Raw genomic sequence first — 16010 nt, 5'->3', positions numbered from 1 at the left:
TTTTTACTAAAGTGGCAGATGGAGTTTGATGAGGCCCAAGGCAGGTCGAATTCCTCCCTGAGGTGAATGAGACCTCTGTGTCAGGGCTTAGAGAGGCCCGCCAGCTCTGGGACGGCCAGGGCCTGGTGGTAAAACAAGCGGGAGAAGTGGAATCCTACAGGGGTGCACAAGTGCATGTCAGTTTCTCCAGTTGTAAAGGCAATGGCGCCATCTCTGAGGACAAAGTCCAGCCCTGCTCAATCCCACAGAAGGAGGGACTGAGATATCTGGGTATCAGGTCAAGGCAGGGGGCAGTTGTGTCCTCTCCTACCTACACATGAATCCCCACCATTCTTTCTCCCTTTTTTTTTTTTGAGTGACTTTTATTGTTTCCATTATAGCTGGTTTACAGTGTGCTGTCAGTTTTCTACTGTACAGCAAAGTGACCCAGTCACTCACACACATACATTCTTTTTCTTTCTTTTTTTTTTGCCTTTTGTCTTTTCAGGGACAAACCTGTGGCATATGGAGGATTGCAGACTAGGGGTCTAATTGGAGCTGTTGTTGCTGGCCTACACCGCAGCCACATCAACACCAGATGCTTAACCCACTGAGCGAGGCCAGGGATCGAACACACAACCTCATGGTTCCTAGTCAGATTCGTTCCTGCTGTGCCACAATGGGAACTCCTACATTCTTTTTCTCACATTATCTTCCATCATCTCCAATGCCCACCTTTGTAAAGGCTTTCACCAAGAAGGCCAAAGGAGCCACCCAGAGATTACTCAGTATTCTCAACCAGAGGCCAACTCTAAGGAAGGCAAATGTTCTTTCAATGCTTTATTAATCATCACCACTTACTGAGTGTCGGCCCTGTGTACAATGTGTAAGAACTGTCCCTGTGTTGTCCTTTTATGGCATTTAGTGCCATGCTGGGAAGTACCACTGTCCTCACATTTCCACATGTTTTGTGTACAAGGAAACTGAGGTTCAGAGGATGTGTGGTTTGTTCCCAATTCTTACAGAAATAAATGGAACCCTAGAATTAGAGAATGCCAGCAGACAGCAGGACACTGGCCTAATAGGGCTAAGACCTGACTAGAAATTTCTAAAGTTGACTAGAATATGAAGAGTAGCAGAGCCCCTCCACTCCCACCACATGCTGACCCCACAAGCAGACATCTCTGAATGAGCAGTGGTACTGCATCCAGCCTCATCTCTGGCGGGGCGGCTCCTTGGACATTGACCCTAGACTTTCTGGCAAAGCCACTGAGGACACGGTGTTGCAGGAAATGGACAGAGACCTTGTCACCGAGTCAATGGAAGGTGTTTTATTTCAAGGCAGGCATGGTTACAGAGCACAGGTCAGAAACAATCTCCGCCAACCCAAACACAGAAGCGGGCCTCGTCCACAGATTCCTCCAGAAGGGACACTGGACCAACACTGCTGGCAGGGGTGGGTGATCCCTGGTCCCTGCTCTGCCTTAGAAGATCAACCACTGACTGCTGGGTAGTTTACATTCAAAGCACTTGAAGCCACTTTTGATATTTATAATTTCTCCCCCATTCTAGCTGCAGTACCAGACAGGAATTAAATTTCACCCTACAAGGTTCATGTTCTTTTGTCGAGTAACATTTACACCAAATGGCGTGCAAAAGCCCCAGGTATAATATGTTTGATTACACTTCAACTCCAAGCAATACGGCACTGAGATCGCTCCAGTAGCTAAGCAAATGGGACTCGGGCCATTACCTGGATCCAAATGTTGAAAAGAGGGAAGATGGAAAATGCATTTTTCATCTAAGGATCAGTACTACACAACATCAAACCATGCAGCCCCACTGACTAGGTAACCTGGGATTGCAATTTTGAAAATCCCTTGGGACAGAACTGGTTCATAAACAAGGTTAATTTCAGCAACAGAATCATGTTTTCCAAGGCAATTCTTTTCTTCCAATCCCCAGGGCCAAGGGAAAAGAAAAAGAAAAAAATACAGGAGGTCAGGGGGAAGCCAACCCAACCATTCAAAAGCGTGCAAAACTGTGTGTCAATTCAATGATAACAAAACAGACACAGTCCAATCAGGAACTGCGGCTCAGAGAGCTCCTGTCTGAAGGGTGCTGGGTTTGAGTCCCACTCTGGGCATTTCTCGGTTCCAGCTGCTGTGCTCTGTCATGGGACCAGCATCCTCCTCGTGGTGCCTCATTAGATCCCAGGACACCTGAGAAGGTGGGTCCATCCTCTGCCAAAAAGCGGAGCCTGTGGAAGGACACACAGGAAAAGGCCTGTCACACTGAGGTCCAGACCAGCTGACAGCTAAAGGCCAATGAGTCAAGGGCAGAGGGAGAATGACATTCCTCACCTCCTCCAGGCTTGCCTCCTGCCGCCTCTCCGGGAGGGTGGCTTCAAGCCGGAGCAGCTGGCGGCGTGGAATCTTTGAGATGCTGTCATGAGCGCATCGGGATAAACGTCACCTCTCAGGCCATGATCTCTCTGTTGACGAGAACATAAAATAAATTCCTCTGCATCACTTGTCATTGGAACCTTGAGGAGAAGGAGACACAACAGAGCCACATAGACACAGGGAAAAGCAGGGGAGGGAAGACGGGAGAGAATAAACTAGAAAGGATACTCTACCTGCCACCTGTCCAGAGGATCCCTCTGGGCAGCCAATGGGAGGCTTGATGTGATTTCTAAGAGCAGCGCCCAGAGGTCACGCAAAGGTCAGAAAGGCCAGGAAGCATCGTTCCACTGCTGGTCGGGCACCTGAACGCAAAACTCAGCGCCTTGAGAACCTCAGCCAGCCTCGCCCCAACTCTCCCGAGGAGTGGATCCTGTCACTCAGATACTATACAACAGAGAGCAAAACGCAGCGGGAATTAGGAGGAGGAGACCATCCAGTCCAGGGTCCTCGGCTCCAGGGGGGGGCAGGTCAGGAGGAGCAGGGTAGAGGGGCAAGAGGGGTGGCAACTACCCCTTGGCCTTCTCTTTAGTGAGTTCAGTCCTCTCCTGACTCTCAACTTCCCAAGCGACAAGTGACAAATCTCTAAGCATCTTCCCTATGCCTGTGGTCAGCACCCTTTGGTGGCCCATTGACTGCAAAGCATCCTTTAGGTACTGAATGAAGTCTCTATCACTTGCCTGGGACAGCAGAGCTCCAGACCTGAATGGAGCCAGATGCCTGGCTCCACCTCTGACCCTGTGTGCCCAGGGCCACCCCTCTGTGCTGCACAGGATACAGAGCAGCACGCCAGTGGGCAACACGGGCTGAGAACCACCGGAACTTGGGGAGCTACTCAGAAAGGCAGAGAGAGGAAGGCATTCAAGAGACACTTTTCCAGACAAACCTAGTGTCTAGTATGCAAGGACTAGTGGGTGCGGTCTGTTCTGGGCACATGGAATAAGGAGAACACCCTGTTTGCCACAAATTTAAAAGCAATTCTGAAACTAAGAGCCTGTCTGCTTTTTCCTATGACCATGCACTCACTGGCAAGGCTTAGCCGTGTTAGAAAAAAAATGATGCCCAACCCAGTCAGATCCCCTGCCCTTGGCCTCGTCTTGCCAGGGTCTTTGCTTGTGTCCCTCCCACTCTCAGGATTCTGCTTCCCCTATTTATGCAACCCTAGTGGCAGACCCCTAGTGCCACATCTCACCCACTTCTAACCTCCATTTAAATGCCACCTCTTCCAGGATGACCCCCATATCCCCACCCTGGCTGGGATTAATCCATTCTTCCTCTGAACTTGGAGGGTAGTTTATCTACTTTCCTTCCTGTCTACCTTAGATTATAGATCCACATGCAAAAGTGTTACCTTGCCTGCTGATAGTAGTGTATAGGATTTGGAATAGGCGCGTGTGAGAAGCCCAACACTCATCCTGAACTAGCTGTGTGAGGCTGGGCGGGACATGAAACTTCTGAGGCTTCTTTCCACATCTATAAATGGGGAGACCATTCCCCCTCCTATAGGGCTGTGCAGTCAATAAAATGATGCACACAAAATACCTGGCCTGAGATCATAGACCTTCTTCAATTACTTGTTTCTCTATTCTCTCCTTAAAGATAGAATCTTATTCTTTTATTTTCATCCTTCCTTCCCCACTTGTGTAGGACTTCTCAAGATAAGTCATAACACATGGAAGGTATAGAAATGGGGAGGGGATTGAAAATGTGGGTATAGAATACCTACCACATGGGCCTGTTTGGATGAATAAATTAGGGAATCTTTGTTAGGCTCTTAGATCAGAACCTGGTACATGGTGTGTGTACGTGGGATAAAATAATCTTGTGAGTTCATGGATAATAAATTCCTTGACTCCACAAAGTGTTCCAAATACCAGTTATCAAAAGCCACTTTCCTCTGCTTCAAATTCCATCCTACCTTCCCCAAATAATAAAAATATCAGGGGTAAAGGGAGACAGCAGAATGTTTAGAAAACCACATAATGTCAGAGCTTAGAGATCTTTTCTCCCTTTGGGTAACTAATGTTTATTGAGAATGCACCATGTGCCAGGTACATGCTCATTACAAAAAAATGGCTTATCTAACCCTCCCTTGAACGCTGTGAAGAGCTGCCTGACTACCCCTATTTTACAGAAGTGGCAACAGAGAGGTTATGTAACTGGCCTGCAGATGCATAGCTGGCTAGGTGTAGAACTGGGTTTGCTAAGGAAGTTTTAGAGTCCTGCTCTCTCTCCCTGTGGATCCACAGCAAAATTACTTGAGGTCAGAAGAGTTCTGTGTGATTCCATGTGCAGGAATCATGGAACACCTGTACTGCTGAGCTCTTGAAAAGTAGCTAGTGTGAATTATAATTTACCTAATTTTAATAAATCAAACTTTATTTTTTTAATTTTATAATGATTTTTATTTTTTCCATTATAGCTGGTTTACAGGGTTCTGTCAATTTTCTACTGTACAGCACAGTGACCCAGTTACACATACATGTATACATTCTTTTTTCTCACATTATCATGCTTCATCATAAGTGACTAGATATAGTTCCCAGTGCTTTACAGCAGGATCTCATTGCTTATCCACTTCAAAGGCAATAGTTTGCAACTATTAACCCTAAATTCCTAAACCATCCCACTCCCTCCCTCTCCCCCTTGGCAACCACAAGTCTATTCTCCATGTCCATGATTTTCTTTTCTGTGGAAAGGTCCTTTTGCGCCATATCTTAGACTCCATATATGAGTTATATCATATGGTATTTGTCTTTCCCTTTCTGACTTAACTTCACTTAGTGTGAGCATCTCTGGTTCCATCCATGTTGCTGCAAATGGCAGTAATTGGTTCTTTTTCATGGCTGAGTAGTGTTCCATTGTGTATATATACCACTTCTTCTTAAGCCAATCATCTGTCAATGGACATTTAGGTTGTTTCCATGTCTTGGCTATTGTGAATAGTGCTGCAATGAACATACGGGTGAATGTGTATTTTTCAAGCAAAGTTTTGTCTGTATATATTCCCAAGAGTGGGATTGCTGGGTCATATGGTAGTTGTATGTATAGATTTCTAAGGTACCTCCATACTGTTTTCCATAGTGGTTGTACCGATTTACATTCCCACCAACAGTGCAGGAGGTTCCCTTTTCTCCACACCCTCTCCAGCAGGACTTATTAAGGATGGCTGTTCTGACTGGTGTGAGGTGGTACCTCATAGTAGTTTTGAATAAATCAAATTTTAAATAGTCAGTCACATATGCCCAGTGGCTGCCAGAAGGGAGCATGCCAGTCTCTCATATCTAAAGATCTCACTGGCTCTTGTTTTGATGTTGGAGTTGACATGCTTTGCCTTAGACATGAAGTCAGGGGTGGACCTTCAACAGTAAAGGAGGGGGTGGGCTGTGGGGCAGATAAAGTTGAGTGTGAAATGCAGGTCCTACCACTTAATGGCTGTGCCCACAGCACATCAGTTCACTGTCCTGTTAAGGAGGCACAATAACACCATTTGCCAGGTTAGTGCAATCGCCAAGTAACAAAGCATTTGAGAGCCTTTGAAGAATGGGGAAGGGAAGACAAAGAGAGAAGAGTAAGAGTCTACCATTAAGAGAGTTGGCCTAGGTGTACTATTGTACATGGAATGGAAGGTCAATGGGGGCCGCTGTACAGCACAGGGAATTCTACTCAGTACTCTGTGATTACCCACATGGGAAAAGCATCTGATAAGAGAATGGATGTGTGTATGTGTATAACTGGATCACATTGCCACACGACAGAAATTATCACAACACTCTAAATCAACTATACATTGATAAAACTTTTTTTTTTTTGGTCTTTTTAGGGCCATACCCATGGCACATGGAGGTTCCCAGGCTAGGGATCCAACTGAAGCTGAAGCCCCCAGCCTACACCACAGCCACAGCAACACCAGATCTGAGCCGCATCTGTAACATACACCACAGCTCATGGCAACACCTGATCCTTAACCCACTTAGCGAGGCTGGTGATCGAACCCACATCCTTATGGATACTAGTCATATTCGTTAACTGCTGAGCCATGATGGGAACTCCCTAATAAAACATTAAAAAAAAAAAAAAGAAGAGAGTGGAGAAACAAATAGTCATAGAAGGTCCATGATCTGAGTATTTTGTGGGCATCATTTAATTGAATGCACAGCCCTGGGGTGGGGGTGTTTGCACACATACACATAACTTACAGAAACTCCTCTCCTCCTGCTTGATGAGAGAACAGGAGAGGAGAGAAAGTGAAAACACAAAGGGGCAGTCAGAGCTGTCCCTCTGCTGTGCATTCAGTCTGCATGTGTGAGACACAGAACGAGCAGGAGAGGAGACAGCTCGACAGACGCTCAGTCTCAGGTAGATCCCAGTGTTTATGTGTGATCTCCCCTGATGGTCTGACTTGAGAACTTAATCGCCACCTGCCCCAAGCTAAATAGTAGTTCTTAACAGTTGTCCCCTAAAACAAGTTCTGGTGTAAAGGCTACTAGGATGATGAGTTTGATAACCATGTGGCAGTAGCCACTGGCTCCAGGAAGACCAATTGATGGCTTTGCTATTTCTCTGTGTGCCCAGAATCAGCTTCTCCAGGCCTCTTTCAAAGACCTCGGCACAGCCACGGTCCATCACCCACCCAGCGGAGGTCTGGGTTTCCCTCTGCAGGGCCCGGCATCGAAGCATTTAAATTTTCATCATGCTAACATCTTCCCTCATCCCTCAGCCGTGGAGGGAAGCTGCTCCCTGCAGCCATGCCCTCTGCACCTCTTGGACTGTCCATGACTGGGTGACAAGAGATGGGGTCCAGGACAGGCCTTTTCAACAGATGACACCTTGCATACTGAATATTTGCAGCTGAAGAAGTTTGAGAAAACAGGAGAAGCAGGAAGCTCTCTCTACCTGCTCCCTCAGTCCTTCTTCCCTGAAGCAGGTTATAAAACCTTCATGTGAGAAGTACCTTCCCTACACCTAGAGAAAAGGAGCATCCTTATCTTCCAAGGCAAAGGGATGCAGAGAAAAATCCCAGCCAACAAGTCTAAGTTCCCCCAGGTCACTGCACTAACCTCATACTCCTAAGGTGTCACATTCCTCCAAGAAGGCCTGCCCTTCACCACACCTGGCACAGAAAAACCGGTCTGTTTCTTCTGGTCTTCATGTCCTTAGGAAGGCTCCATGTCATGTAAAATGTGTATTAAATCAACTATACATTAATAAAAATAAAGTATAAAAATAAAATTAAATTTAAAAAATTAATATGAAGGACTTTCTCTTGTAAATATGTTCCTGTGAGTTTAATTTTCAGGTGCAGTCAGGGATCCTACAAAGGCGGAGGGAAGCTTTTTCCTCCCCTCAAGGTTACTCTACTAATTTTTCCTGCTCAAGTAATCTACACAGCTTCTGGAGGTCCCTGGTGGCTCGAGGGTTAAGGATCCAGGGTGGTCACTGCAGTGGCTTAGGTTGCTGCTGTGGCGCAGGTTCCATCCCTGGACTGGTAACATCCACATGCCATGGGCATGACCAACAAATCAATGAAGTACCTTGTGTAGCTTCTGTCTCCTAACCTAGCCCAACCTAATATACTCTTGTCCTCTCCCTCTTCCAGAGACAAACCAGGTCACCCTGCACATAAGAATGTACAAGCCCATCTACTTTATCCCCAGATAAAAGCTATCAATAACTTATCCATATATCCCAACATTTCTATGGACTTCTCTGCCCAGCCTCTAAATACTGGACAGAAAGAGAAGCCAAGCACATGAGATCGTAGGATTTGATAGGTGAGAGAGCAGACAAGCCCATCTCCATGAATTAAGATCAGCACTCGGGGCTCCTTGCAGGAATACAAGCCAGAGCCAGGCACAGCAACCTACATCTGTGGACAAGGTTCATCTGTAGCACCGCAGCCCTGGACAGTCCTCACTGTCCATCTGCCAGCTCTCAGAGAGGGCACATAATCTGCCAGCTCTCAGAGAGGGCACATACCAGGAGACGGTCTTGTATCTGATCCACTAGCGAGGCATTGGTCACAGCCACCCCACCCCCACTCGCCCTGCTGTCATCCTCTTCCTTCATAAATATAGAAGGAAACCTAGGATGAGGCCCCACTGCTCAGTGGTCACCTACCTCCTTAACCAGCTGAGTGGCAGGAGGACAGGCTGACCTACCACCTCCCCAGTCACATTGTGCTCTCGCTCTTCCGCAATGGTCCCTGTGGAGGAATCAGGACATCATGACACAGAGGAAGTGACACCCTCACAACCCACGTGTGGTCAGCCCATCCTCTTGACCTGACATGACTTCTTGCCCAGACCCAGCCAGTGAGTCATACAGTTTTCTAACTCAGAGCAGCCACCACAGCCTGAATCCTCAGACTCCAAATGCCTCCCACATTCTGTCTGCTGCAGCCAGGAGCCTGGACCCCCTTCCCTCTGCAGCTGGACCACACACCATGGGAGAACTTGCAAGGGAAAGCCTGTGGTCCTGGCTTGTGTCACCCACTGCTGATTCAGGTCATCATAGACCACAGTTTCTTCATTGTTCACCTCCCATCTCACCTTTCTAGGCCACTGCTCTCACCACCACCATGAATGTGGCAGAGGCTGCCAGGGGTCCGACCCTCACCTCTCAGGCCTTTCCCAGACCACCTTCTAACTGCCAGTGGTTGCATCTCTTTGCATGAAGGTTTTCTCCAAAATCCATCTGGGCACAGCAGCCCAGGAATCTCTGGGTGTCACCTCGTCCTGAGGAGAGTCCTCAACCAGAGGGTGACAGAGCCTGGGAGGGTTCTGAGTGTATCTTCTTAGCTGCTCCCAGAAGCCCCGCAGGCGTGGGCCCTAGCATCCATGTCATCCACAGCTAGACCAGCTCCACACACTCTACTGGCCACAAACTTTCCCTTTCTTCCTAATGCTGTTTCCAGTATGCCCCCAAATCAACAAATTGCTCCCAAATTCTTTCCTCAGGGGCATTCACAGGGAATTAAACTTAGTAGAAAACAACTTTTTTCCAGCTCCAGTCACTTCAGTCATTTCAGCAAATTTATGTACCTATAGATCTGTGTGTATATAAGCATGTGCACATACAGATCTGTGTATATGTAAACATGTGCAATACAGACCTGTGTGTGTGTGTGTATATATATGTGTGTGTGTGTGTGTGTGTGTGTGTGTATATATATATATATATATATATGTATGTATGTATATAAAACATGTGCACCTACAGATCTGTGTATATGTAAACACATGCACATACAGATCTGTGTATTTATAAACATATGTTTCCAGGTTACATTAACTGAATTTATAATGAATGATGTATGTCTAGCTGACATTTGAATTTTCACGTATTTTGTTTTGTGCTGCTTCTGTCTCTCCTGTAAGTTGATAAGATGCTCCAAGGCCAAGAGTGCATCACTTCCTTCTTCTGTAATTGTTAGCGATGGCTGGCATGACACTGTGGAGTGAATATTCAATCAGGGCTGACAGACAAGAGGCCGCAGAGGTCAGGTCTATTTGTCCCACAGGCTTGTCAAGGGTGAGAAAGCTTCTAAGAGAAGGAAACTGTGATGCTATTTTCGATTCTTTGAAGGATGAACCTGGGAGCCCAGAATGGAAGCTGGCACTGAGAGGGGGCACAGAGTCAGGACACCAGAATCAGGGATGCGCCAAGCCCTCCAGGCCAGGGGGATGGGGGATGTGCTCGTTCAGCTCGCTTCTGAGTGGGAGTCCCAGATACTGAGTGAGTTCAGTGGGCTAGACAAAGTCAGGCCCTTCCCTGGAGATCCTTTCTGAAAATCCTGGGTTTCTTGCTGAATCTTAGCAACCACCCAATTTATTAGCACCTCACAGTACATCACAGACCTGAGTGCTAATAGGTGAGGGACCAAAACACGCAAAGAGGAAGCCCTACCTTGACCCAGCTTTTGCCCCAGAGGGGAAGACAGGGGAACAGCTATCAGACGGTGCCAACTGCTAGTCCCTGACCACAAACACCTCCCTTTACTTGGGCCCCTCACCCCTGTCCTGGCTGCACTATTTCCCTTCCTAACTCAAATAAAGGCTTCTCTATCAGCCATTCTAGCCTGGAATCATTATTAACTAGCTCCCCCAGGACACAAAGATTCTAAAGGACCTTCTGAATCAAAGAAAGGTGAAATGACAGTCCGTGTTATTTCAGAACTAAGTATTTTGTTGCCTTATTTTCTAAGCCTTTTACAACTGACAATACAGATAAGGTATTGATTAAACAGATCACTCCACATCGCCAGCTTAACTGCTAGCAGAGGTCACTGTAGAATCCTCCTGGCTCTTCCTGATTGATCCTGGGGCCTCCGTGAATGGCCCCTGGAAAATTGTCTGCAGTCCCCTGCAGGGACTTTGCATGGCTGAAGATGTGCAGAGCAGTCCTGCCCAAAGGATACACTGTCTGCCAGCTCTAGGATCCCAAAAGAACATTTCTGAGGCAGTCACACCAACATATGGCTTTACGTAAGTCCTGCTGATTGGGGAAATGAGTTCTATAGCAACTTTCTAAAAATAATTCTCATTTGAAGAGGAAGACCAGCCCTTGACATAAAGCGCCCAGATGGGTTTGGGTTTTTTCCCTTTCTCCCCATCACGTGGGAACTTGAAGAAACCACAACAATAACAGACAGAACACTGGCTAATGCATGCTGCAATGAATTGCAAGCTGAGCGACAAATAGCTGTCACAATGGCTGGAAAGAAGCCAGAATTAAAAAGGATGGAGGGAAGCACATGACAATCAGAGACCTCTAGCAATGAGTGTGAAGGCACACAGCATGCTTCCCCTAGTTTCTTCTAATGGCTGCCCCATCTACAGAAAAATGCTTCCTCTGACAGCCAAATAAATTCACTTAGCAAACATCACATACATGAAATAGATCGAAAACAAACAGCAGCCAGAGCAAGCAGTTCTTATAGTGGATTTCTAGATGCTCTGGTCAATTCACAAGGATTCTGCACACTATTTATGGGAGGAATTCACTACTAAACTTTCTTGCACATGAGAAACACAATGCCAGCAGCATGTTTAATTCCAGTCACCTGCAAAGCTGCAGGTCTACTGAAAGAGAACCATGATGAAAGGGGAAAAGGAAACACATTCCATCAGTCTTATTTACTCTCTGGGTTCTTTGCATGCATGTAATGGGGCTGCCACAGTGTGAGGATGACATCATGTGTTGCCAGGGATTTTACCCACACGGAAGGAAGATTTGGGCACTTAATGGTCATGTGAAAAATGTTCTATATGACCTCAAACTGTGCTCAAGTTTGCATTAAACTTATCATTGACTCTTTAAACTGTAGGAAGTTATTTAAACATACCTCCTTGGTAGTCTCATTGGTGTTGAAAGTAGCTGAATATTAAAGGAAGGCTTATTTGAGGTTAATTCTAATTCTGCCTTGTCTCTAATCTAAGGCAGTTTAAGATCTTCCCGCGCTAGTTTTAGAGCAATTCTTTTCCTTCACCCCAAAAGTCCATCTGTCCTTGGCAGTCTTTGGGTGTTAGAATCAGGAATGGGCAAGGGATTAATAATCGTGTGGAGTGTTTTTATGATGCTGATGGTCAGCACCTCAAATAAGCCTACAATCTCCTATTTGAACATTTTTATACACATTCTTTCTTTACAGCAGCACCTGCACTATATGGAGGTCCCCAGTTTAGGGGTTGAACTGGAGCTGCAGCTGCCAGTTTGTGCCACAGCCACAGCAACGCTGGGTCCAAGCCCCATCTATGACCTACGACACCACCAACTGCAGCAAGGCCAGATCAGTAACCCACTGAGTGAGGCCGGGGATCTAACCTGCATCCTAACTGACACTATGTCAGGTTTTTAACCCATTAAGCCATAATGGGAACGCCTTATACACATTCTTGACTTTAGCAACTGAAGTAAACCCCCCTGCATGTTTCATACACGTTCCTTTTGTAAGTCTCATGATGCCTAGCAGAGCACTGGACTTTGAGCTGTGGTAACTCTGTTTCCTAAAAACAAATCTGATGCTCACTGTGGTAGCAAGTGTCTTGCAGTGCTGCCAAACTTGGGTTAGCAGGCTTCCGAGTGTCGGTCGATGATACCAATGAGCCTCTTCCTGATGGGGGGCTCCCCATTTCTCCTCATTTACTCCTCTCCCATCAGCTCGCTGATGGCAACACTGTCAAGATTCTTCCAGGTCATCATGATGGGGAAAGAGGCCCTAGGAAGTGCGGTGGTTGGAAGGGACAAGTACAGAATGGACCCAGGAGTTTTCAGTCTCCTTAGCCTGATCCCTTCCTTCTTGGCCCCTACAGACTGATGCTTACAAGAAAGAAAGGGCAGATTGGGAATGTCTCTCCTCAGGAATTCTGGGAGCAGAGCTCGCTGACTTGCCTGGAAGAGGCACCCTGAAACAAGACAAAATTCTACTCACTCCTGAGAAGTACTGGTGATAGGAAATGGGAAATGACCTAGCTACTGCAATCTTGGACAATTCTAGGATTTGACTGCCTTCTTGACAAAATGAGAATATCGAATGTCTTGATGACACTGAATATCTCATATTCAGACAGGATGCTTATGCAATTGCTCTGACCCACTGGATCTGTCGATGAGAATGTCTCCTTTGCCGCAGCCCAGTGAAGGTGAGGATCAGCTCCCCAGATGGGTTCAAGTGAGTTGTTGCATCCAAGTCTATACCAGTAAATTTCCAATCGATCACTCTTTCCAAAGCTGAGACCCTGAGGAATCAGGTGCCCAGGAAGGAAAGGAACAGAAACAGAGTTCACATTTGTCTGTGTGTGGTCTACCCAGATGCAAACAGATTACTCAACCAGGGCAAACATAGGAGGTGCCGGCACCAAACCCAAAAGGTGACAGGCCAGTGATGACTCAGTGTGCTTCCTAAATTCAAAATGTCACTTAACCTGGAGAAATGCTCAGTCTAGAAAAGCCCTGCAAAAGAGAACCAGCACCGGCATGACTTGCACTCCTGTTGGTGCCTAGGGGAGGTGGCCAGCCAATGGGCTGTGCTGTGCAACAAGCCTTTAAAGTCCTTGATTTGGGGGAAGAAGCCACAAACTCATGTGAACTTAAAGGTCCTGGAGGTAACAGACAAGAGAGGAAGGCTGGGTGGGTGCAGGTGAAATGTGAGAGACCTCTGCTCCAGCGGTCACTTGCCATGGAGGGATTAGGGCCTAGGGTGCCAGATCTTGCCATTTTTCAAAAGAAGCCAGAAATATAGATTCTATATGGGAAGCTTCCTGACATTAATGTGTTAGCAATTATAATTTTTTTTTAATGACCGAGCAGGCAAACAAGACACATTGAGGGGCCAGATTTGGCTAGTTGTCCAACTTCCTAGGTTCCTTCTATAGATAAAATTATAGACATAGAGTCAAACTGCAATGGTTTCAATGTAAACAGGGTGGAGTCCAAGGGTCTCAGCCTTGGAATCTGGACACCTGGACGTCTGTCCTGGACCTACTAGGCTCAGCTGGAAAGAAGGGGTTCAGGCTCTCTGCTTCCTGACCCCACATTTCCTTCCATTAAAATGGAACCAGAGTGCAGGCCATTGGCAGGGTTACACTAAAAAGGGGCAAAATACATGCAAAGCATTCAGTGTAATGCTTGGTACATTATGCCTGAAAGACTGAGTAGCCATTGAGTATTGCTGTTATTCTTAGTCATAACCATGTCTTTAAAGTCTAAATTTTACTGACATGGACACATAGACCCAGAGAAAAAGGCAGTGCTGTCAAGTCTCTGCTGATGTGTGACAAAGTGGGAATAGAGAACCAGGTTTCCTGAATTCTGGCCAGCAAATTTTTCCATGAAGCTCTCATTCCTGTGAAACTCTTGGGTCACAGAGTGCCTTTTTCCTCTGTATTGCTTTCATAATATACTATATATAATATAGACCAGCAGGCTGGTGCTCTTTTGTTGTTGTTAATGACTGATGAAGTTGATGTGACCCTGTCTTAATTTATGGGTAAAGGGGTAAGGGCTTTAATAGACTTTCTCTCTTATATAAAATCCAGAAGATCCAAAGAGGGTGGATATAGTTTCCTATGCTGTACAATAAGACGTCATTGTTAATCCATTCTAAATGCAATAGTTTGCATCTCCCAACCTCAAACACTTAGAAGGGATAAGCAATGAAGTCCTACTGTCTAGCAGAGGGAACTATATCCAATCTCTTGGGATAGAACATGATGGAAGATAACATGAGAAAAAGAATGTGTGGGTCACTGGGCTAGACAGCAGAAACTGGCACAACACTGTAAATCAAAACTCTAATAAAGAAATAAAATTTATAAAGAGATAATTTATACTTTTCCACCATATCCAAAAAATCAACTCATTTTCTTTTTTAAGAAACCTACTGCATGAAGTGCCCTGCATTTGAATTCATTATATAAAATTAGAATTGTATTTTATTTCCCTGTGACAGTCCTGAAATAAATGGTCCTCAATCACCAATAGCAATTTGTTTGATGTCTGCAGGGAAAGAATGCTTTTCTACTTAGGTAGACAAACAAAATTATCCCAAGCCACTGTTTGGGTAAACAGGGCTTATGTATATCAACACTGTCAAGGTAAAACACTCAAAAATCTGACATAATCTTCTATGAAAGCAAAACTGCATAAAATGTTTGGAATCCAACGTAAGGGACAATATTGTAAAGAGTCAGCAAAATGGATTGCTCCCCAAACACAATATTCCCTGTAAGGAGGCTTGGAAACCAAGGCCTACGTGTTAAGATGTGTTTATTGCCTACTTTCTCTCCTTCATCTGTTCTCCTTTCCTTCACATTTGTCTGTCTTTCATATCTTGTTGCTCAGGAACTGCCCCTGTTCAGGAACCCCTACTCCATGCCCACTGAGTTGACATCAATCTATTCAGAAAGTCTGTGTGAAGCATGCATGGCATCGCCGTTTGGCCAGGCTCTTGGAAGATTCATCTCAGAGAGTTTCCTCACTTAAGGAATATTGAGGGGACTAGGCACTGACCCAGCCCATTCAGGCCCATTCATTCAAGAAAGGGCAACCTTGAGTGGCCATTTTCACCTCTACCAAGGTAGGCCCTTAGCTTTAAAAGTGAGGAACTAGAGAATGTCCATTGTGGCTCAGTGGTAATGAATCCGACTAGTATCCTTGAGAATGTGGTTTCGATCCCTGGCCTCACCCAGTGGGTTAAGGATCTGGCATTGCCATGAGCTGTGGTGTACGTCACAGATGCAGCTCCAATCTGGTGTTGCTGTGGCTGTGGTGTAGGCTGGCAACGGCAGCTCCAATTCAACCACAGGCCTGGGAACTTCCATATGCTGTGGGTGCAGCCCTAAAAATAAATAAATAAATAAATAAATATCAAAACAAAACAAAAAACTGTGGAAATACCAACAGTTCTCAAGGCTTACCTCAAATCTTCCTCTCCATCTATTTAGCTCTGATCCTTTCAGACCAAGTTAATTTCTCCATGGCAATATGTTCTTCCTCACCATAGACTGTTTTAATGACTATTTAAATATGACTTCTGTTACCTCCTAGATTACATCTCAAATTCCTTGA

The 16010-nt window shown here is 45.8% G+C and overlaps 1 protein-coding gene across 1 annotated transcript in view; it reads right to left on the bottom strand.

The window, feature by feature from the left end:
• Positions 1-1295: 1295 nt before the first annotated feature.
• LOC125110381 (transcriptional activator somA-like) overlaps positions 1296-16010 on the bottom strand; it is a 220236-nt gene continuing 205521 nt past the window's right edge. Inside the window, exons 6-7 of the mRNA XM_047751696.1 lie at positions 2343-2473; positions 1296-2239 (exon numbers count right to left, since the gene is read on the bottom strand). Of these exons, the coding sequence (XP_047607652.1) occupies positions 2062-2239; positions 2343-2473 (309 nt within the window). The 3' untranslated portion in view covers positions 1296-2061. The remainder of the gene's footprint in view (positions 2240-2342; positions 2474-16010) is intronic.

Source organism: Phacochoerus africanus, chromosome 1 (assembly GCF_016906955.1).
Source record: "Phacochoerus africanus isolate WHEZ1 chromosome 1, ROS_Pafr_v1, whole genome shotgun sequence".
Classification (NCBI taxonomy): domain Eukaryota; kingdom Metazoa; phylum Chordata; class Mammalia; order Artiodactyla; family Suidae; genus Phacochoerus; species Phacochoerus africanus.
This window is presented reverse-complemented; position numbering and strand designations above follow the sequence as displayed.